The 22,282-nt window shown below is 33.9% G+C and overlaps 2 protein-coding genes across 5 annotated transcripts; one reads left to right on the forward strand and one right to left on the reverse strand.

Moving 5' to 3' along the window:
- Positions 1-6,369: 6,369 nt before the first annotated feature.
- LOC113873052 (protein ASPARTIC PROTEASE IN GUARD CELL 2-like) lies at positions 6,370-7,964 on the forward strand. The gene has a single exon (XM_027511017.1). It carries the CDS (start codon positions 6,484-6,486, stop codon positions 7,921-7,923), a length of 1,440 nt encoding a protein of 479 aa, XP_027366818.1. The 5' UTR covers positions 6,370-6,483; the 3' UTR covers positions 7,924-7,964.
- Positions 7,965-10,621: 2,657 nt separating this feature from the next.
- On the reverse strand, positions 10,622-22,007 carry LOC113870903 (helicase-like transcription factor CHR28). Of its 4 annotated transcripts, none has more exons than XM_027507443.1 (12): positions 21,688-21,862; positions 20,486-20,623; positions 20,223-20,397; positions 19,510-20,135; positions 17,677-17,748; positions 17,506-17,583; positions 16,507-17,410; positions 15,039-15,169; positions 13,255-13,476; positions 11,902-12,486; positions 11,442-11,651; positions 10,622-10,978 (listed from the first exon to the last, which is right to left on the reverse strand). In XM_027507443.1, the coding sequence occupies exons 2-12, from the start codon at positions 20,594-20,596 to the stop codon at positions 10,874-10,876; spliced, it is 3,219 nt and encodes a 1,072-aa protein (XP_027363244.1). In that variant the 5' UTR covers positions 20,597-20,623; positions 21,688-21,862; the 3' UTR covers positions 10,622-10,873. The 4 variants fall into 4 exon arrangements, with proteins under 4 accessions (XP_027363244.1, XP_027363245.1, XP_027363243.1 ...); XM_027507444.1 differs by having other exon boundaries at positions 10,642-10,978; positions 21,106-21,849; XM_027507442.1 differs by having other exon boundaries at positions 10,660-10,978; positions 21,852-22,007.
- Between the last annotated feature and the right edge of the window lie 275 nt (positions 22,008-22,282).

Here is a 22,282-nt window from a genome sequence, read left to right on the forward strand (position 1 = left end):
AATTTTTTTTAGGCTCCAAAATGTAATATCATATTTGACTGTTCTTGATAAATACTGAGGAGGATAATTCATTGGTAGTCAAGCCGTTGTCTTTATCATACAAACTATTTGAGTTAAAATCTCTTTCGTCCACATAAGCACCAAATGAAGAAGATGATGATAACAAATTTGTGATGACCGGACTGGATTCTTGCACAATATCATTAACATGCCAAAAATAAGAAAAACAAACTAAAGAATCTGAGAATGGAATGGAGGTTTTATTATTTGGGTTAACTGAGATAGTATTTCTCAAAAAAAAAAAAAAAGAGTTCTCGCTCTTAAAATATTGAATGACCTGTCATGCATGCACTTCTCGCTCTTTTCCTTATAAAAAATAGTAATCTTGCTGCGGAAAGAGATTGTAATTCTGATACGATCATGGTCAAGATTGATATGAAATCAACACCACGGATTACTCAAATTTCGAACATCCCCTTAAAAGAAGTAAACTTAAATTACTTGCTTCAGCATCCAGAAGATTAAAGTGAACTCATCTAATTGGTCCAAGGCCACAGCATGATTACTCTTGGTCAGTTGGTTCTGCAAAAAGAGACAAAATGATTAGTTAAAAGCAACCATTCTCCCTGCCATTGACGTATGTACAACACCAACAAAGTGCCATATTTTGATAAAACAAAATTTTCATCTTGAGAAAGATTAGTTTTAACAAAACAATTTATTTTTTAAAGTACTCATCAAAAGTTGAAAAGCAAAAATTTTGTATAAAACACATTGAATCAATCACATGAACTTCCAGCGATTTTAGATTATTCCACTAACAATTAGTAACATGCTTTGAAAAATTATTTGTTTTTTAAATCTTTATATATATATATATAAACAATGGCATGTCTATTGCCACTTCTTAGTCTCTATAGTTACTTCTTTTTAAGTTATTTTTTTTTATCTAAAATATGGTTTTTTTCCTCTTATAGTAGAGATACTTGAGATAAAAATTACTTAAATAAAAGTGATAATAAATATATAAAAATGGCAATAGATACTTCTTAAGAATAATAAAAAACAAGTTAAAAACAAAATACCGTGTACAATATAAAATTAAAAATTTTCCAATATAAAAGAAACTAATCCTATATTCCTCACTCTCTTCCACGTCAAAAAAAAACCTTATAATTATAACTTTTTTCTTCAATAGTGCATATTATATGATTATCTTCCCTAAATCTTTTCTTTTTTATCAAATGAAGGTGAAATTAAATTTTTTGCAAGTTAATTAAAAAAAAATCTTGAGAAATTAAATATAACACAGAATAATATGTGAATAAATCAGAATACTGAAAGTTGAAAGGTGCTTAAATTGCTTAAATATAGTTGAGATTATAAGCACTAAACTGGTGTGTAGCAGAGTAAATGGAACATAGGAAGACTATCTTGGGAGAGTAATCCATGCTGTGTTAGCAGCAGTTAGTAGATTTGAAAATTTTGGGCTATATATCAGTAACTTAATTTCTAGAATTATTCTCTATTAAAAAGATGCATATTCTTGATCTCTTGTTACGTTGAGGTGTTATGTTGTATAGTTTTGTATATAAGTGAAATTCAAATTATATTTCATTCAAATTTAACAAAAACAAAATGCTAAACTCTTAATATTTACACACATAACATGCAACAAACAACTACTTGACATTTGATTTTGATAAGTTCCATCAAGCGTATTTAAAATAATTGCTTATCTTTCATCGAAATTCACTTTGTATTAATCTTTATCAAAATCTTTACTTGCTATAATGTGATCATGCCAATTCAAATTATCTGATTATTTTAAAGGATACATTTAGAAAAACTTATAAATAAAATATAAATTTCATAAGTTATTTTTAACTTATCTTAACAAATTTTATCATTAAGTTTATATAAAAATTATCTTTTAAAAAGAACTTATTCAATAAATGTTTAATTAAATATTATTTTCAAACACGCACCTGTGATATGAAATCATTATAATGGCTTTCATTTCACGCGCAATTAGGAAGAAAGTTAGTAATTATTTATTTTATACGATATCCTATTTTATAAATATGGTTTTATGCCCACTGAAATATATATTATTCTGTCTAATGAAACTAGCAAAAACTAACACACAATCTTTTTTAGGAGTAATCTTCACAGATTTTAGATAACGACAGTATATTAAAGAAATGGGCAACTCTTAAAACTGATTATTAATGATTTTTCTAACATCAGCTCTTAAAACTAATTTTAAGTATTTAAAAATATTTAATTTATCTTTATATTTTCATTATAATAAAATTTTAATAAAAAAAATAATGATTTTAGTTGCTTAAGCTAACCTAATCATTAACGTTAACATATTTCATAAACTAAAACCCCAAGCCAAACCTGTAAACTATAGCAGAAAATAGTTATAAAATTAACATTTGTATTAATTACAGTCTTTAAAACTAAATTTAAACATTTAAAAATATTTAGTATATTAAAAAATCATATCTAACTTGGATTTTTAACAATTAACTCACTTAAACTCTTAACATGTGATAAATATAGTCTCTTCCATATATTTCATGCATTTAGATATGAGGCATACCCTGGTGAGTTTGAAAAGGCTAGAAAAAAATGAAAAATGATTATAATTAATGGTTCTCTTAAAATATTAGATCGAACAACTTTTAGGTAGTAATAATGGCTCAATTATTGAGAAGTCGTGCATATCTTTGTACATTCCTAAAATTCTTGTAATTTTCTAATGTGTTTGTGACAATCCCACTATTATCTCACAATATTTATCAATAATATCTTTCATGGTAGGTCTTGTCGTATTAATCACCATTAAAGCATTTGAATATCCTTCGTATCTTGTCCCTCTTGCCCCTTTTATCACATTATTTGTGCTTCATATTCATGTTTACTTAATTATATCATAATTCAAAATCTTTATGAAATTTTAATTGGAAGTGGAAACATTTGTTTTTAATAGGACTTTATCCAATGGTATAAGCATTAAATGGTGACACCTCCATCCTTTATTCTTTGGGCCTGTCATAAGGTTTGCATTTAAAATGGTTTCTTTTATGATGAAATAAACTACAAATACTTATCTTATAAAGTAGCCATCATTCGAATATAATTGTATCTTGCGTAGTTAAAATTTGAACTGCAGAGAATTTATTTCCTGAATTTCATACATTAAATTAGAATACACTTTATATATTTTTTTCAATTATGTTATATTATATTTCAATTAAGAGAGTACCTTCTACAATAAATATTCTTAAATGTGTCCTTCTCCTACCTTGTTTCCCATCAATAAATCATTGAAATTCAATCACATTTTGTATTTAACCATTTTTTTAATCCTAACCCATTTTAACAAGGAAGTTTTGTTCAAAAAAAAAATGAGAGAGAAAAGTTTGCCCTAAATCCCTAACCCTAGATTACCTTTCACCCTAATCAATATTTGCTGCCAAATATTGTCATACAAGGATGAGCTCAGCCGCCATTTTAGAGTTTTTTTAATAATATCAAACGTGCAAAAGGAAACCGTCTACTTTTAAACTATCAATCCACTTATTAAGGGAAAAAGGATGATGTGAGCTTTAATATAATTTTAACATCTATTTAATCAACTAATCGCAATGGAAGCTTAGGTTAGACAAGAAAAGAAACATCACTTTTTCAACCAACATATATATAATGTAAAATAACTAGCTATAGTCAATACCTTACAATTATCAAAGAAATTATAAAACAAAGTCCAGACTAGCTTTTTGCTAATAAATGATAGAATTGCATTTGAAATGTGGGTAGGTGTAAGTAAGAAACCTTGAGCAAATTTCCCCTATGTCATGTCCAGCAAGATGAACTCACTATCTCATTCTATAATTATCATAAATCCTTTTTAATTAGTGCAGTTTCTAGCTAGTGCTAATTCTGATTAACTCTGGCGATTCATGACATTATTCAGTATAAAATGCTTTTTATAGTTATTAAGTTAGTCTTAAGTTTAAAATTTTCTATTTTACATAAAATTATCTAGTTAAAGTTCTGTAATATTTTAAATACTTGTAATAATTTTAAAATATGTTTTTCAATCATAGTAAGTTTCTTCATGATTTCAAATGAATATTCATGATATAAAATTTCATTGTTTTAATCGGTTCAAAATTTGTGACTCAATATATGATGAGTTTTGTTGCAGAAAAAATTACCTAAGTTGTTGTCGTTTTTCTGCCTTTTGTCCCACAATTCCACTGAAACATTTGCTCTCAGTGTTGGGCTCTGACGGATTGCAAAGTTCTTCATGACAAGAGAGAATGCACAGGTACATAGCATGTCCCACTGAATGGCTATGATTGTGCTTGTGTAGAAGTCCATGTTGTTCAATTATTGTATTGTATGTATATATAGACATGCACATACATATGATTGTAGAACAAACATGTTGTGTTTATACACACTTCACTCTTCTTTGTGTCTCTTATGTATATATATTGTCCTTTGCCCAACTGCCCCTCACATCATGCGTGCGTGTCTTAAACCACAGCAGCATCACCAATATTTGCTTGAATCATTAGGTACTGCACAGAAAATTTGCATTCAGTGGCATTTTAGAATTTACCAACAAAGAGTATGGGGTGGCGTTTTAGACTCATTAGTTTAGGTTTGTGATTGCTTAAAGGTTTATTATTGAAAGTATATCACCTTCTAGAAATGATACATATTACATACACCTTAAGTGAGAAAGAGAAATATGAAGAGAAAAAGTATAGAATAGATGTAAAAGTTGTGGCGTGAAAAAAATCAAAATTACTTTATTGATACCACATAAGGATGGGTGACTCTTTCATAATCATTTTCTTTAATGTTGTATGTACCCAAAACCCATTGAAAGATTCCCATTGAAAAGGCTAACATTATAAAATCAATATTCAATAATATTCTCATTAAAAACTTAAGTCTTCCCCTTTTGAAGTTTCACGCTACTCTAGGAGAACCTATTGGATTAGAGAGAGAGAGAATGAAAAAGTAAGGGGTATCTTTAGTCTTTATTTTAAACACAAGGCAAAACCTGCAAAGCTGGCGCATATCCTAGTCAATAAATAATTAAGTTTTCCAATCCCCTCTTAGTGAACCCAAGCAAGGGAAAAGAACAGTGATTTGCATGAATGCATATAAAAAAGATGCGTACAGACTACAAAGCCTAACAGCAATGGATTAATGCATGGAATCAACATTTTTTTTACTACTTTTTCAAAATCATTGATGGAAAAGTTAAGCATGTATTCCACAACTAATAATCCTATTTCTTCTTTGTACATCATATAAAAAATCAACATAGTTTTTTTTATTTATGTAGTTTTAATGCAATTAAAAATGTACAGTACTCTGTTCACCAACTAAACTTAAGATTACGGTACTAGAAATGGAGAAAGTGGAACATACATTTTATAGTTCCACTTGTGTGGCTTGAATAGCTGCTTATTACATGATAACTGAATAATATACCTATTTTTCCTTTTTCCAATAGATTGAACAACAGCAGGAGACTTGATTTCCATTTTACCTGGCATATTAACCTTGGTGGGTTCTTTTCTTGAAAAGAATCTACGTTTCTTGAAAAATATATGGAAATCATAGAGAAGAAATTCGAGAAGAGTTATTCTCTGTAGTATGTAACAGCTAATTTTGTGAATTGTAACATTGCACCCTACGTTCCCTCTTTTCTGATCCAAGTAGGAAATTTCTGGCAAATTTTACCGTATCTAAATCAAATACAACTTGTTACTTGCTTCCCCCACGAAACAGTGCTACTAATTCTCCTCTTCCTTCCAAATTAAACAGATTATGTTGGCATGACAAGAAAAAAGGCCACACGCCAATTGGTCCCCCTTTCTTCCCGTCCAAGGGGACGTCCTTTTCTCCAAAACCATGACACAAGTTAATTGTAGTAATACAGAACACCATGGAGTCGACAAAATCCAAATAAATGTAAAAATGAGGGAGCACATTATCAGTCATTTTTAGCCATTGAGCACTTAGCATTACACACAAGTAAGTAGCTAAGTAGCATGTAAAGACAAAACATGCACAATCAGTGTACAAAATCAAAAGTTAATGAGCACGATTTAAAACACCAAACCAAATCTCTTAACAAAGTTTATGTGCCACCACCAACTACCTTTCCATCACCATGCCTCCCTCTTCTACCCTTGGCCACAAAAAAGATACAGGCGCCTTTCCAATTCCACTCACCCTCTCAAACTCAGATAAAACCATTCCAAATACTAAACTACAAAAACAGAAACTTCTCTCCCCCGTTCAATTATTTCCCCAGTGAAACTTTTTCCCTCTTCACACTCCTAAACCCAACCCAATAAATCTCTCCTCACTCCTCACTCCTCACCCCCCAACCCACCACATTCACAACACTCCATTCCCAACTCACACACACCAGCAACAATGCTTCTTCTCCTCTTACTCCTTCTTCTAACAACCTCCACTTCCACTTCAACCTCACCACCTTCATCACACAACCTCTCAAACCCTCATTTCCAACAACTCAACGTCAAAGAAACCCTCTCAGAAACAAAACCCAAACCACACCCCACCCAAAAGTCCAAACACTCCAACAAACACCAAAAACTCAACACCATCACCGAAGAATCAGGAAAATGGAAACTTAAGCTACTCCACAGAGACAAAATCGCCACCTTTAACACTTCCCACGACCATCGCAGCCTCTTCAACGCACGAATGAAGAGAGAGGCCAAAAGGGTCGCCGCCCTCATCCGCCGCATAACCGCCGGGGGATCCAACTACGAGGCCTCAGCATTCGGGTCGGATGTAGTTTCGGGCATGGAGCAAGGAAGTGGCGAATACTTCGTTAGAATCGGAGTGGGTAGCCCACCCAGAAACCAATACGTGGTTATTGACTCAGGCAGTGACATCATATGGGTCCAGTGTCAACCCTGTACCCAATGCTACCACCAATCCGACCCGGTATTTGACCCGGCAGATTCTTCCTCTTACACCGGTGTCCCTTGTGGCTCCACCGTATGCAGCCACGTGGAAAATGCTGGGTGCCACGAAGGAAGATGCCGTTACGAGGTTTCTTACGGTGACGGATCCTACACCAAAGGAACGCTCGCACTTGAAACACTCACTTTTGGGCGAACCGTTATCCGAAACGTGGCAATCGGGTGCGGCCACCGGAACCAGGGCATGTTTGTTGGAGCGGCTGGGCTTTTGGGCCTTGGCAGTGGGCCCATGTCTTTCGTGGGCCAGCTCGGTGGCCAAACTGGCGGAGCGTTTAGTTATTGTTTAGTGAGTCGGGGCACCGAATCGTCCGGGTCGCTTGAATTCGGGCGTGAAGCGATGCCCGTTGGCGCTGCATGGGTTACTCTGATCCATAACCCACGGGCCCCGAGTTTTTACTATGTCGGGCTTTCGGGCCTTGGAGTTGGTGGGTTGCGGGTACCCATATCCGAAGATGTTTTTAAGTTATCCGAATTGGGCGACGGAGGGGTGGTGATGGACACCGGCACCGCCGTGACGAGGCTGCCGACGTCGGCTTATAACAGCTTCCGGGATGCTTTTATTGGCCAAACCACAAACCTGCCCCGGGCATCGGGAGTGTCCATTTTTGACACTTGTTATGACTTGTACGGGTTTGTGTCGGTTCGGGTCCCAACCATATCCTTTTATTTCTCGGGTGGGCCTATTCTGACCCTCCCAGCTAGAAACTTTTTAATTCCAGTGGATGACGTGGGAACTTTCTGCTTTGCATTTGCTCCTTCTTCTTCTGGGCTTTCCATCATAGGGAATATCCAACAAGAAGGGATTGAAATTTCTGTTGATGGAGCTAATGGGTTTGTGGGATTTGGACCTAATGTGTGTTAAGTGATTAATTAATTAACTAATTAATTAAGCGTGTATATGAACCAACCATCTGAATTTTGCTAGCATTAGTAATGTTACATATTGTATTATATGATTTACTTTTACATATAGAAGAAATAATTAAGTCTTGCATGTGGTGGTACTTCACTATTATTGTATTTATGCGTTCGCTTTTGATTATTAGCTGCTAAAAGTGTGTGTAAAAGGCAATGCTTGTGGAACTAGATGTTTATAATCTTATTTATGCAAAAGTGGTGCACCCTAAGATGTAGAGGAGAATATATAATTTATATACATTGAGTGGTCAAACATTTGGAGGGTAATAACTCTAAGCATAGTCAAAAGAATGATAGAAAAGTTGATTTGCTCTATTGGGTATTAGAGTCACATAAGGAGGATCCAAGAGAACACTTTTACTCATTTTGAAGAGTAGAAATGATTCAGCCTCGCTATTGATGGTTGGACATAGCCCTGACATCTTTTCCTTTTTATCTTCCTTTCTTTTTTCTCCCCTTTCTTTCACATAAACAGATTCCCCTCTCTCTGTGTGTGTGAAAGCTGCAAGAGCAATTGAATCATGAGGGAAGGGGAGCCACCACCATAATGGACATGTGAAACTATCACTAGGGACACTGTTCTACCTTTGTTGGGACCTCTCAACTTGAAGTGCATTCAAGTAATGACTTTTGCAGTTGCTTTTCCTCTTTTGAGAGATCTAAGATTAAGATAAATAAGAGTCTTTGTCATTTTTTTCCTTAATGTGGTTGGTTATTAGCAGGAAACAAACACAAGTATTTACATGTCCTATTCACATTTATGTAATGTGCGTGGTGATGATTTAATTAAGCGGTGAAAATGATACTTTTTCTTGTCCATTCCTATGTCTTTGCAAGCACTTTATAGGCCCACCTAAAGGTAGGACTGTGTTGGTGAAAAATGGTGAAAGGAAGGGAATCAAGCAATGTACGCTTTGATCAGAGATTAAGATCATATAGGATATACTTTTGAATTTTTCTTAATGGATTTGAGGAAACTATGCCCATTTTTCGAAAAACGGCATCTGAAAAAGCACTTGACAGAATCATCAGTTTATGATATGATACCATCCTTGTTATATTTCTACCAACCGGTTACTAACTAAACCTATAATTACTAGACACAATATCTGATAGTTAACAATCTTGTTTTCTTTTATTAATTTCTGCTCATTTTGAAGATCAAATGTTCCATGAATATGAACGTGATCACGCATCCAGTCACCACAGCTAATGTCTTGCCTTCTTCCTAAATTACAGCATGTAGCACAAAAAATAATCTGCTTCTCCAAATCAACCATATTGATTTCAGTCTTTTTCTACGATTTAAATAAATAAATAACCTGAGAAGTCTATAGTGAAAAATATTATACTTTTGATTAGATCAAACAAGAGGAATATTACGATTTCATAGAACTTGAAAACTCATAATGAATTTGATTAAAAAAAGAGGGTCATTCAACTGCGTGCGTACAAAATTTGGTTGTGTAATCATGTGAGTAGTAGAACTAGCTGAGGTTGGTAGTCAGGTTAACACCCCCAATTATTTAAGGTGTCTAAAAAAAATTACCATAAAGAAGTTTATTGTTAATTTAAAATGTTGGGTAATAAATTCTATTGTATTACTTGTTTTCAATTCGCTAGTAAGATTACGCAATTTTTAAGAAGTTACAGGGAAAATAATTTCGTATTCAGTTGAAGATTATTGTTATTTTTTGTTTTAATTATTTTATACATATGTTAACCCAATCAGTTTTTATTTATCAAGAGTTACAATCTTTTATATATGAAATTGTTTTATTTTTTTTTATTTGAATATCAAAAATTCAAAATTTTAAATGAGTTAATTAAAAAATATTTTCTCAATTTTGAAAATTCTTTTTAAGTTTTCAGGAATATTAATCTAATATCAAAAATTAATTCCCTAACAACAAATGCAATTGTGTTAAATAAATGAAAGGAAAGTTTTGCCACCCACAATAATCTTATCCAACTCAAATAGGCTTGTCTTCAGTAAAAGATACTTATAGTATAGACCAAAAATTAGGAATAATTAATTTTTTTTTAGAATTGAAGGCACTAAAATAAGTCACGTAAAAATTTTTTAACATCAAAATAATATTCTTTTTAAATATATGTAGTACTTCTAAAATATTGTTGCCAAAACTTGTAATTATTAATATTAAAAGTTGTTCAACCCTAAAATCACTTAAAACCATATTTGATATCAACTATCCTGTAAGATGTATTGAACAAATTACCAGAGTAAAATATTAAAATTATCCAACTATAAAACTTTGACCAAGAATTTTACACTTTTTGGTCAATCAACAATTTTACAGTTTAAAAAAAGCTAAACCAAACTGATGAGTTGGGTTAAATATAAAATTTGGGTCCTGCTACTAATCAAGATAATTGTCACATGGTTAGTGATATCGAATGAAGATACAGCGAAACAAACAGAACAACAAATCTAACGTTTTATCAGATTTTAAATTACAAATAGAAATGATTCAATTAAACTTATAAATTTGTTCAAAAATTCAAATTCATGTTGTCATGATCAAATTTCACCGGGGCAATACGCATGGAAATTGGAAGCTGCCAGCCAGCTCGCCTATCTTTGCTTTTCCTGCACTGCACACGGTTCAAGATTATGAAGAAAAATTTACACTTCCAATTACAAAAGAAAGGGCATTTGCACAAGCTAATATTTTCATAAACCATATAATTTAATTAGAATATTTACAGGCAGCCTTCAGCTACATAGCAGTTGAGAGGACAAAAATGCCCTTGTGGGCTTCAAAACAAATTATAAGCTGCACTAAAAAACCAGCCATATTCCCTATAAGAACCATCTAAACTCCATGCCAAACTGCCCAAAACAAAACTTGAAATCATCCATCATGGGAAGTCTAGACCATGAAAAGATATTTCAGATCATCCACTGTGAGGCGAGTTGCAGAACTGCCAGCATGGTCTTCTCCAAAAGCAGATGCAACCATTTTTCTCTTTTCTTCCTGCCAGATGGTACACAAAAATATCATCAGAATTCTTGATTTCTCACATACATGCTATCTTCTCCCCATTATTCAGACAAATTTTCTGTAAAAACGCATAATAATAATAATAATAAAAGATCACAACACAACTTCCCTTTTATCTTTTGGAGGAAGCACCTACACAAATTAAGTGACTTGGACCATAAAACAATACATTGATCTCAAAAATCCCTAGACTTTTCTTTTTTGCATGTTAAAAAACAAAGAAAAATATTTGTCATAGAAGTGTCATCTTTCAACTACTTAATTTTGTTCAATGAAAGAAAGGGGAATGAAAGAGAAAACAATTCAAAATTTGTGAATCAGAGCAATTTCCCCGTTGGTTGCTAATCCTCACTCCTGGTGAACCAAAATCCAAATTTTCCACCTAGTATGACTTATTTTGGCACATAAAATAGAATTCAACTGATAGATATTAAACCTGAAGAGCCAGAATCCGATCTTCAACTGTATCTTTTATAGTGATCCGTGTCACAGTAACAGGACGGGTCTGTCCAATTCTATGAGCTCGATCAACAGCTTGGTCTTCAGTTGTTGGATTCCACCATAGATCCAAAAGAACAACATGACATGCAGCAACCATATTCAAACCAAGGTTTCCAGCTTTTAGTGACATCAGCATAACAGTTATCTGAAACAAATTTCAGTTAATCAGACACCAAAGATTACCAAGGTTTAGACATTGAAAACACAGCATATAACACAATTTCAAGCATTAGTTACAAAACATGCTCATTGAAATTGTATCTAGAATTATTGATATAATCATCAAAGAGGATTAAATTTCATACTACTCATCCACTAACAGGTTCTCATATGACTCAGTCGTGTAGATTTGCATATAAAAGTTACAGCTTCAACAATATTGGGAAGGGCCAAACCTCAGGGTCAGTATTGAAATCCTTAACAGCTTTGTCCCTTGCAACCAAAGTCATCCTACCATCAAGTCTCCTGTATTGTATATCAGATTGTCTCAATGATGTTTCCACTAAGTCCAACATGCTAGTCCACTGGGAAAAAACTATAGCCTTGATTGGTCCTTCAGTTGTGGACTCCGAATATTTTCTTGTGTGTTTTGTAACCCTAACATCTGAATCGTCGTCTTCAGCATCAGAAGACAGTGAATCTCCACAGCCTCCCAAGGAATTCGATAAGTAAGAACTAGAAATCTTCAATTTACAATTTGACTGCAAAACCTCAAGGACAGCTTTGATTTTAGATGAAGTGTAGTCACTTTGCTGCACTAGTGAATAATCATAAAGATCCAAATTTGCTGAACTACTATCACCACAATCATCAGAGATGCAACTCCTCAAAGTAGCTTTGGAGAAAACAACATCCTCGCCAATAAGTTCTTTACAATCAACTGCAGGGCACGTATTATCATCACCGGTCAAGTATTCAGATACACATTGATAACAGAAGACATGGCCACACATCGTGATAACAGGATCTTCAGGTGGATCCTGTTGAAAGCAAAATACATATCAGGTGGTGCCCTTACTGACAACTCATTACTACTATTTAGTGTTTACCACTCATCTATGACAGGTTAACTGAGAAATCAAAATCTAAATATTCAACAAAACGGTGATTATAATAAAAGTCACAGATTCAGTAGTCAATCAATTATATGGTATCAGTAAAGATGATAAGGTGTAAAATTCATTCAGTAGAAACTGATGGTTTTGGACATTTACCTATGCAACAAAAACTTTCCTTTGAAAAGCATTCCTGTAAATATATTTCTTACAACTCTGGAGTAATTAACATGTTTATTTTTTGCCAAAATTACAACTAGAACCCCTTCATGTTTTTAAAACTCATTTCCATCATTATCATATCATTTTTTTCATTGAAGGTGTTGAATTGAGCATTAAGCTTCACCCAATTTAGTAAACAACATCCATGGGGAGTGTCTTTGTACCATAAACTTCCACAAAGACTATATACGCAACACTCCTCTAAACAGTGTAAGCATATCCTTACAAATTTCTGTTACACAGTCAGTTAATAATTTTTCAGTCCATAAAGTGTACCTCCAAATGTTGTGTTAGACCTAAATAAAATACAACTATGGCTTCTCCTACTAGGTGAGTAAATACATATACCATAGGAACAGCAAATTCTATAAAATATAATAAAGAAGATCGGGACTACCATCTCATTTGTAGAGGGTATATTCACAACAAAGGAAACAAATGATGAAAACGTCATATTTGAATTTAACTCACATTGCAAACAAGACAAATAGCAAAGGTTGTTTCCAAACGATTAAACAGATTAATGAGCAAATCCCTTGGAAGTCTTTTTGCCATTTCAATAGAATCTTTCCCAACAGGATCAGAATCACAATCTTTAACCAGAAGCGGGTGGTCACAAGCCTGTCGGAGACGTAAAAGCATTAATAGAATATTTGCATAGTTTTGGTTCACTGTCCCAGCAGCAGCATATGCCTACAAAGTCCAAGCTTTTCATGTCAGAAAGAAAAATAAGATCAAATGAATAAAATTATTCTAGACTTTGCACTATTTTAAGCTAGACATTAATAAATTAGACACAGAATTAGACACGGGAAATTCAACATCTTCTGAACTGCAACACCTTATATATCAAGTACATTTATTGATAACTTGTGAATAGTTCACCTAAGCAACTAGGTAACAATCTGAAAGAAAAACAGTTATCAGACTTTACCCAAAGAGGCAGCAGCCACAGAACTGGTTCATAAGTACAAAATTGTATGCTTTAGAAAGTAGTAGAAACACAAAACAATTCAGCAATAAGGCATGCTAAAAAATTTGGAAAAAAAAAGGCATGAAATGAAATTAATAGATAGCCTACATTCTGCAGAATTATTTCTTTCCATAGCAATAAAAATAAAGAGGTGACATTGGTATATAAGATGGATTAAACAGAGGTGGCAATACAGGACACAGGCTAGAAGTAAATTGTTTTCTCATTAATTGCATTAATTTGCTGGATTGATTTGAAAGAGGAGACTCCTTGTTAGGGATTAGGCCTGTGTTAGTGTTCTGTACTACTAGTTCAAGTTTAATTCCAGATTTCTTTCAATAAAATCTCCCAGTTTGCATGTTCAAACTCAAGTTTACCACCATACAGTAAATTGATAACACTAATCTAACTAAATAAAAATTGCACTTAGGACCAGCCTACTGGTGTAGTTTTCTCTTCAACTATCTTGTATCTATGTTGACAGAGCACCACACAGCACATACATACCAACAGATATGTTAGAATGTCTACCAAATATCGCAGAATATCTTAATTCCTTTATATAATATTTTAGAATATAATATGGAATCATTTAATCATCTAACTGGGGAAGCAACATTAGAAGTTGATTTCTAATTTATTTCTTTAATTAATTAGGGTTACTGACTGGTAGTCTATATTAGTTTACACAATTACTTGACCTAATTCTTCCCATACATAGGTGTTACTGATTTGTATTTCAAACACACCATATCAATATAATACAATATAATCCAATATAATACTAGATTGACACCCATGCTCTGCATGTGGAAGATAGCATAGGTTAAAAATAAAAAATAACAACAAAAACAAAATAGTTTCAATCCCAGTGAATAAAAAAGTAGATCAGAATTACTCTTGTGCTGGAAAAAAATTCAGTGAAAATGGACAACTGTCTTGGTCTTGAACAGATCTGATATAGATATAGATAAGAGAGCTCCTGTCTCTTTTTTTCCTTATTCCCTACCAAAACCCTATCATCTCAACAAAATTAATAAAAGAAATTCAGTTCGAGGTCACATTGTGCCTGTCAAATGTATCCTGCAGGCTGGCAACACTAGTGTCTACCCATTCTACCGACAAAAAGGCAATTTCTTTCATCAACTATCAAAACTGTTTCTAATTACTGGGTTTAAAATCTCATTAGCAAAAGGACACTTCAGAATGTTCTATTTAAAAGAACAAAATGTACTATTACAAATTATCCAAGTTAAAATAAACAATTTTGAAGAAAATAAACCTTAAATCGATTGCGTGAATCTGCTTCCAACTTGGTGTAGAATGCCCGCTCCTCAATGGAGAAATCTACCTTAGTGAGGTGAATTGTTTTAGGAGGTAAAGTGATTATTGGTTTCCCATCAATCAAAGTTCCTAGACAAAAGCAAGAAATCAAGGATGAGTTTTACTCAATATAAGGAATAATTCCACCATGTAAAACACATGAAAATTTAGCCAAAAAATATACACTATACTCTGATTGTTAAATAATTCACTAATCCCACAGTCATGAAGGAAAAAGGTTCTAGCAGAATTGTTACTAGCCAGTAACATATTGGTATTCTAGCCAGTGAAGGTTGGCACAATCAATAGTTACAAACAGCATTGATACAAAAGTCTTGGATTCAATTCCTACGTCCCTTCCTTGGCAGGTAATTTGTTAATTAATTAATATAAGCCCTTGAGCCCTGTCCTTGGATTGGAGCAAGGAAACAAAAAAAAGTTAAAAAAAAACCATTTTAATATAATATAGAGAGGCTTGCTGTGTGTAAAATGAGATAGTAGAACATACATTACAGGTTATAAACTATAAATATATGGATTTTCCAAAATTTATACCTAGAAATTCCTAGGTTGTAAAAGGTGAATTGGAGGAAGATACTGGTTCATTTTCTCAGCAATTACTATATGAAATTATACAAAGATGAATTTGATGATAAAGATGACAAAAATCCTTTCATGAAATCAAACCACTAAAATGAAGGGGTATTATACTCAGTATGTCCATCCCCCATGGCAGTTCTGATGGTCACTCTATCAAAACTGACATGATTATTAACACATGAATGAGTACTCATATCAGATGGGTTTCAAACATTAAGCTCCCATTTGGAAGTCAAGGGTCTTCCTACTTAGCAGCCTGGCCTTCAGGGATGTCCCCTCCCCTGTACATCATGCAATTACTAAAGTATTTTACATTTCCACAGCTGCATGTAAAAATAAAAATCTATGCCTGGCATTCTGATAGAAATCTTTTCATGGAATTAGTAAATAACAACAAAGGAACTGAAAATTGGCACCAATTTAAATATCTGGAGTAAGCATTGCCCCAGAAGGCCAAACCTCCACTAAATTTATCAAAATTATGCATTGAGCTTGCACCCCAAGAATTCTTTACAGGTTCACCAATGACTCAGTTTTAGCAAACTCTGAGAAAACAGTATACTTTACATTATTCCAGCTGAATCATGATTTACTTATAAGAAGACATCCTGTACAAAAATGAATTTCTGCTGATACTGGAGTGGCAGTACACTAGTACCAGAGGTTGAACATGAAATGAGAAAAGCATTGAAACAAAATATTATCTAAATGATGAACTTCAGCTGAGATCAGCAAGAATATTGCAAGGACACTTAAAATCTATACCAAGCCAGGAAAAAGGTGAACTCATACGATCTATCACTTAGGACATAATGAAAGAAATTCACCTTTTGTACGACGTAGCATTATGGCCCTTAAAACTGCTTGAAGTTTCTTGTAACCTTGAGTAGAATTTCTGGATATTGGAACTTTTATTGTATTGTAGAACGATTTATATACAGCATAAGGATCATACTTCAAGAACCTAAAGTAACTATACAAATCATCAATAGTATTTTGAATAGGCGTTCCAGATAAGCACCACCTTCTTTTGGCTCTAAGGCTGCAGCAAGCTCTAGCCACCTGAGTTCTATGATTCTTTATTGTTTGAGCCTCATCCAGAATAACCCTGAACCAACCTACTTTTGCAAGAGGACCAGAAGCACAATCGATTGAAGAACTGTCAATTCCTTTTCTACCTTTTTTACTCTTCTTACTTTCATTATATGGCTTTTTCCTCTTTTTACTGGCAGCAAAGTCAGAGGATAACCCATATCTTTCCCCAATCTTTTCATCAATATCATCCTCCTCAACTAATGGTTGCTTTGGAACTTCATTAGTCACAATAGAGTATGTTGTGAGAACCACATCAAATTTTGCAAGTTCAACAGGGTCCTTCGTCCTACTGCCCCCATGATAAATCAAAACAGAAAGCTTTTCGTCTCCAACTTTGTCATCAAGTTCCCTGGCCCATTGCCGTAGAACACTAGCAGGGCAGACAACCAGTGTACCAGCAGCTGGCCTTTTTCTACTAGGCACCTGTGTAGAACTGCTTGATTCTCTAATAGGTTTTACATCACTGGATCCTTCATTCTGTTTATGTTTTTCCACATCAACACTACCACTGTCATCATCATCATCCAAATTCAAAGCTTCAGTTTTATGATTGCATGTATCATCTGTTTTTGATTTTGACTGCAATGACCTCTGCGCTTGGATGAGGGAAATCATCGAAATTGTCTTCCCCAGGCCCTGTTTGAACAAGGTTTTAATGTTCAGGTAACAGTGCTCAGAGTTAAATGTCAAGTATTGTTGATTAAGAAAAAAACATATTCATAAAAGATGACCTGATCATCAGCCAAAATCCCTCCCAAGCAATGCAAACTCTTGGTTTCCTTCTGAAGCATCCAAGCCAATGCAATTTTCTGGAATATAAAGTGATATCAAATAAATAGCCCAAAGGCCAAAACAGAAATATTAAAGCAATTCTTATAATAGTCATAGACAAGCCATTATACCTGATGTCTCAGAAGAGAGACAGACAATAGACCATCAGGTAAATCAGCTTCCGTTTTTTGTTGACTGATGTCCTGTGATAACCAAATTCACAATTGACAAAATTGAATCTCAGCAACTATAGTACACGCACGAGCACTGACGAAGCACCTCCCACAAATCACAGATTCCAGACAAAAATCAATAAAGCACAAGATTAAACACAAAACCATGTCAAACTCAAAATTAGGGTTAAGTTTTATTCTGGATCTAATTGCATGAATTCATATGTTTAATAGATGAATATTATCTAAGGTTACTATTTTTGTGGGGGCGTTACTTCATTTAGTTTGTTCTTTCAGCCCCAGGGGTCTTTTATCAAATTTTAGGGGTTGGGTGGCTACTTGATCTTGAATTTATGTGAAGTTTAAGCTTTAGGTTTTGTTCTATTGTTCAGAAGTTCAAATTCCCCTTATGGTTTTAGCAGCAGTAGCGCTTCAAGCATACCCCTAGTTCTTGCAAGGCAAGTGACATTAGGAAGTTTTCTTACATAAATGTAACATTATATTTGATATGGTGATCATATTTATGATTTATGGTAAGGAAATCCACCGATCCAAAACCCTATTTTCACAAGAATCACAACCACTGATCACAACACCCAACCAATCATCTTTATACTAGTAAACTAATCATACTCTGAATTCAACCAAAAACCCCTTTAATTCACTTGCTTTATACCCTTGATCTGCCCTGTAAGCCCTAATCTTGATCTGTTAAATCCCAAGGTTTCTAATGGCCCATATTACACATTCATGCAACAAATATCTACATCTCTTTATCTTTGAGGCTTTTGATCACCCCTATAGTTCTATATAGGTAATGGCATACAAAAGCATAATATGCACATTTTTTTGCAAATATTATCATAATTCATAAACATATTAGAGAAACCAATCAAGTAACAAAAATCATCAACAACACAGCAACAACCAGAAATTATAGCACAGTGTATTCCAGAGAATTAAGTTCTACTACACCACAACAATAGACAAAGAACATTAATTTTAACAACCTCAAATGAAAACCAATTTTAGCAACCTGATGAGTATGTACAGGAGTACCTGATGCCTAGTATGTAGAGGAGGTCAATGCCTTTTCAAACAACCAATCCAGAAATTGGATGAAAAATGGAAGAATTTTTTTATGAACCCTAATTCCAGCCCTGACCCAATATAGGTACAGCACCAGATTAGAGTAGAATACAAAGAATGATGAATACTCTGGATATTCAAGAGATCCACAAATTTCCCAAGCGCCCACAACAAAACTGAAGTGCCTCCCTCTCTCACTTTTTCCCTTATTTATATTCTCTAACAGAGTCCATATCTAACTAACTAACAGGTTTCCTAACTAACAGTAACAACTGTTAGTTTCATTCCTTCCATTACAGAGGTTATTATTCCCTGCATCCCTCCTCACTCTCCATTTATAGACCTTCCATCACAGTAGGTACAAGACCTGCGTATACCTATTATCACCTTTCAAGAAAGAAAATCATCACTGTTTACCAAAAATTAAGAGAAAAAAAAAGAGGACCAGCTTCACCAATTCTATATTAAGGTGCACTGCATTTTAAATTCAACCCCTCAACATGTATTACCAATTTCCCAATGAAAGATCACATACAAATCCCAAACAAATCTTTACCCTTAAGGAAATAATTTTTCATTGAACTTAAAAGATAAAATGTTTTAACTAAATGGTTTTGAGTCAACAGAGCAAATATCTTCTTCATACATCTTAGAGAATTTAAGGAGTTAAATATACAAATACAATGATACAGCATGCAATACCTGTAATGCTGCCTCATAAATCAATCTCTCATCATTTTCAGAAGCCCTTTCATCACCTGCTCCAGAGCGGTAAGCAGATTCACTAGAACTAGCAAACTGTGGAGCTATACCCTTTCCTAGCATCAAAGATGAAGGAAGAATCCTAATCCCACCATTTTGAAACAAGAAACGATCTTCATCATTGCCCCTGCTAAAACCGTCACGAATGTAGCCCCTGTCATTGGATGTGCTAGGTCCTGATCCATGGCGACGATTCTTGTATGCATCATGAAACTGACTGCTGTTCATGTTATCTTTCAAGTTGCTTAATCTGCTGTCTGATGCAAATGACGATGATGGGAGAGCCCTTGTTGCAGATGCCTGAAGAGATGAGGGAAGGGTCCTCTTGAAAGCTTGTTGAGATGACATTTTCTCATAATCTGTGACATGAGTATTTGAAATTCGGGAATTAACTGTTTGATTCTGACTTGTGTTTCCATTCTGGGTATGATAAGAAGGTTCATCTCTTTGAGCAATTCTATGGTTCAGTGTATTTGTGCTGGACATGGGTAGGGTATGATACTGACTTGTGTTTGAACTATTTGCCCCCCTTGAAGAACTGTCCTGCCTAGACCACCCACCATAATCTGCATAAAACATTGTATTTACAGATTTTACTCATTTAAAAAAAAAAAAAAATCATTAGAAGCAAGATTTTACTAAATATCACACACCTGAATTCCTTTCAGTTGAAGTAGCCCATTGTGGGAGAATCCTCCTTGGATCTTCTATCTCCTCCAAGTCATCGTCTGACGAACTAATGTATATACACTCATCCATGAAATCTAAATAACAATTTTCTCTTTCCTCAGACAACCTAGAAAGAGAACCACCAAATCCTGAGCCAACCTGTGATAAAAAAAAATGCATCGTGAACATCTCATTCCACATGACAACAAATAGAAGAGGTTCTCAAAACGAAGATGTCTTCACTCACCACTATTTTATCTGGCTTTGATATTAAACCAGAAACCCAAGAGCCTAAAAGAGAACAAAGTCTCCAAGTTGAGTTGATGATATCATGAACATGGTCCACATTGTCAAGCATCTATTTGAAACTTGAACCACATTCCACCTTATGAAACAACATATTTATCAGCAAGGTGAAGGAAAAAAAACAAAAACTAAACACCATCTAAGAAACTACATGGAAGAAGACATGCATTCCCCCCCCCCCCCCCCCCCAACCCCTTTCACAGGTTAATATTAGCACTATAAAAATAAGGAATTTCCAAATATGAATGTAACTTGGAAGCACATTAATTATAAACAACATTATCCTATAGCAACCCATCCGAGAGTAGGCCTTGACCAGAATTCCCAATTATATACAATAAACAAATTCATTTTGGAGATTACAATAATTTGATCAACAATCTCACTCTTCCTTTTCATAGAAATTCAGCCACTTTGTGGTACAAGAAGAAAAGGAAAGAAGTATAACACCACGTAATTATCAATACATTATTACAGTTATTTTTTTTCAGATAAAAATAATGATGATGTTATTGACAGCAAAGAACAAATATTACAAAATGATTGACAACATATTGTTACCTAAATATTAGAAGGAGAAGAACAATATACTCAAAACAGCATCTGCATTTTAATAACCCAAACTGTTCAATGCATCTCATCCAGCCACCCTGCTCAAAAGACTTTTCCAGCCAACTACCTTTTAAATTCAGAAGTATAACTCAAATCCAAACAAAAGCCAACATCCACTACAAACTCTTTAATCAAACCCTTTTCCCTCCTCTCATCTACTAGTTTGCTACCCCTCATTAATCAATTCTAACAAAGGTACATCATCAATCTGTTCTAAAAGCCAATGACAAATCTTGCTAACATAGACACGATCACGGTGTATAGTCACCTGAATTCCCACCGACAAAAAAAAAAAACACATACATTTTCCCCATTGAAGAAACCCATTCCCCAATTTTACACCCTTCTAAAAATATAGTATAATTTTACTTCATCCAAACCAGATCACGACCACGTTCGAGTCAACTATAACCCAAAAAGGGGAACAGGGGTACCTAAATTCAAAACGTGCAAAACCACCAATGCATGGAAAAACCATAAAAAAAGAGAAGGCCACAATCAAGTAATTCTCAGTGAATAGTTGGGGATTGCCTTCTGATTTGCCAAATGTAACAAAAGGATTTGATCTTCAGAAAAGAAAATGAAGGATGCAGCAGTAGAACATTGGCAGAGACTAGGGTTCTGGGCAGTCTTACAGCAAAACGCAGAATGAGGATAAAAACGACATATGACGGAGGAAGTTAGAGTTCACTTACCCAAAATCGGTGGGAAATGAGACTAAATTTCGAGAATAACGAAACGATGATTCACCCTCCGACTTACGCTTCAGTCTTGCGTCCACTATTTTTCTTTTTTCCTCATTCTATTAACATATAATTTACTTTAAACAAAACAATAACAAATGGCTTCTCAAAGGAAAAAGAGATCTGCGGGATGGCTTTCAAGATTATGTGATAAATTACTCAAACTATTAGAAAATTCAAACTATACTTTATCATTCTTTCAAATTTAACAAAAATATATCATTTTATTAGTATTTTTAATAAATGTTTTATTTACAAAGAAATTAAATAAATGCAAAAAATACAAAATTAAAAAATAATTACAATTAATTCTTAAGTTTAAAGTTCTTTTTTTATTTATATTGATTTAATACATCGATGTAATATAATTTTTATTCTTATAA

The sequence above is a fragment of the Abrus precatorius genome, unplaced genomic scaffold (assembly GCF_003935025.1).
Source record: "Abrus precatorius isolate BTA unplaced genomic scaffold, Abrus_2018 Scaffold7, whole genome shotgun sequence".
In the NCBI taxonomy this organism is placed as follows: Eukaryota; Viridiplantae; Streptophyta; class Magnoliopsida; order Fabales; family Fabaceae; genus Abrus; species Abrus precatorius.

What these genes read in the sequence shown, in the direction of transcription:
- LOC113873052 (XM_027511017.1), top strand. Translation starts at nt 6,484, where the DNA reads ATGCTTCTTCTCCTCTTACTCCTTCTTCTAACAACCTCCACTTCCACT.
- LOC113870903 (XM_027507443.1), bottom strand. Translation starts at nt 20,596, where the DNA reads ATGCTTGACAATGTGGACCATGTTCATGATATCATCAACTCAACTTGG. An exon ending in CAAAGCCAGATAAAATAGTG is followed by an intron (nt 20,398 to 20,485) that starts GTGAGTGAAGAC and finishes TTTTTATCACAG; the next exon opens with GTTGGCTCAGGATTTGGTGG. An exon ending in TTTATGAGGCAGCATTACAG is followed by an intron (nt 17,749 to 19,509) that starts GTATTGCATGCT and finishes TGGTTATCACAG; the next exon opens with GACATCAGTCAACAAAAAAC.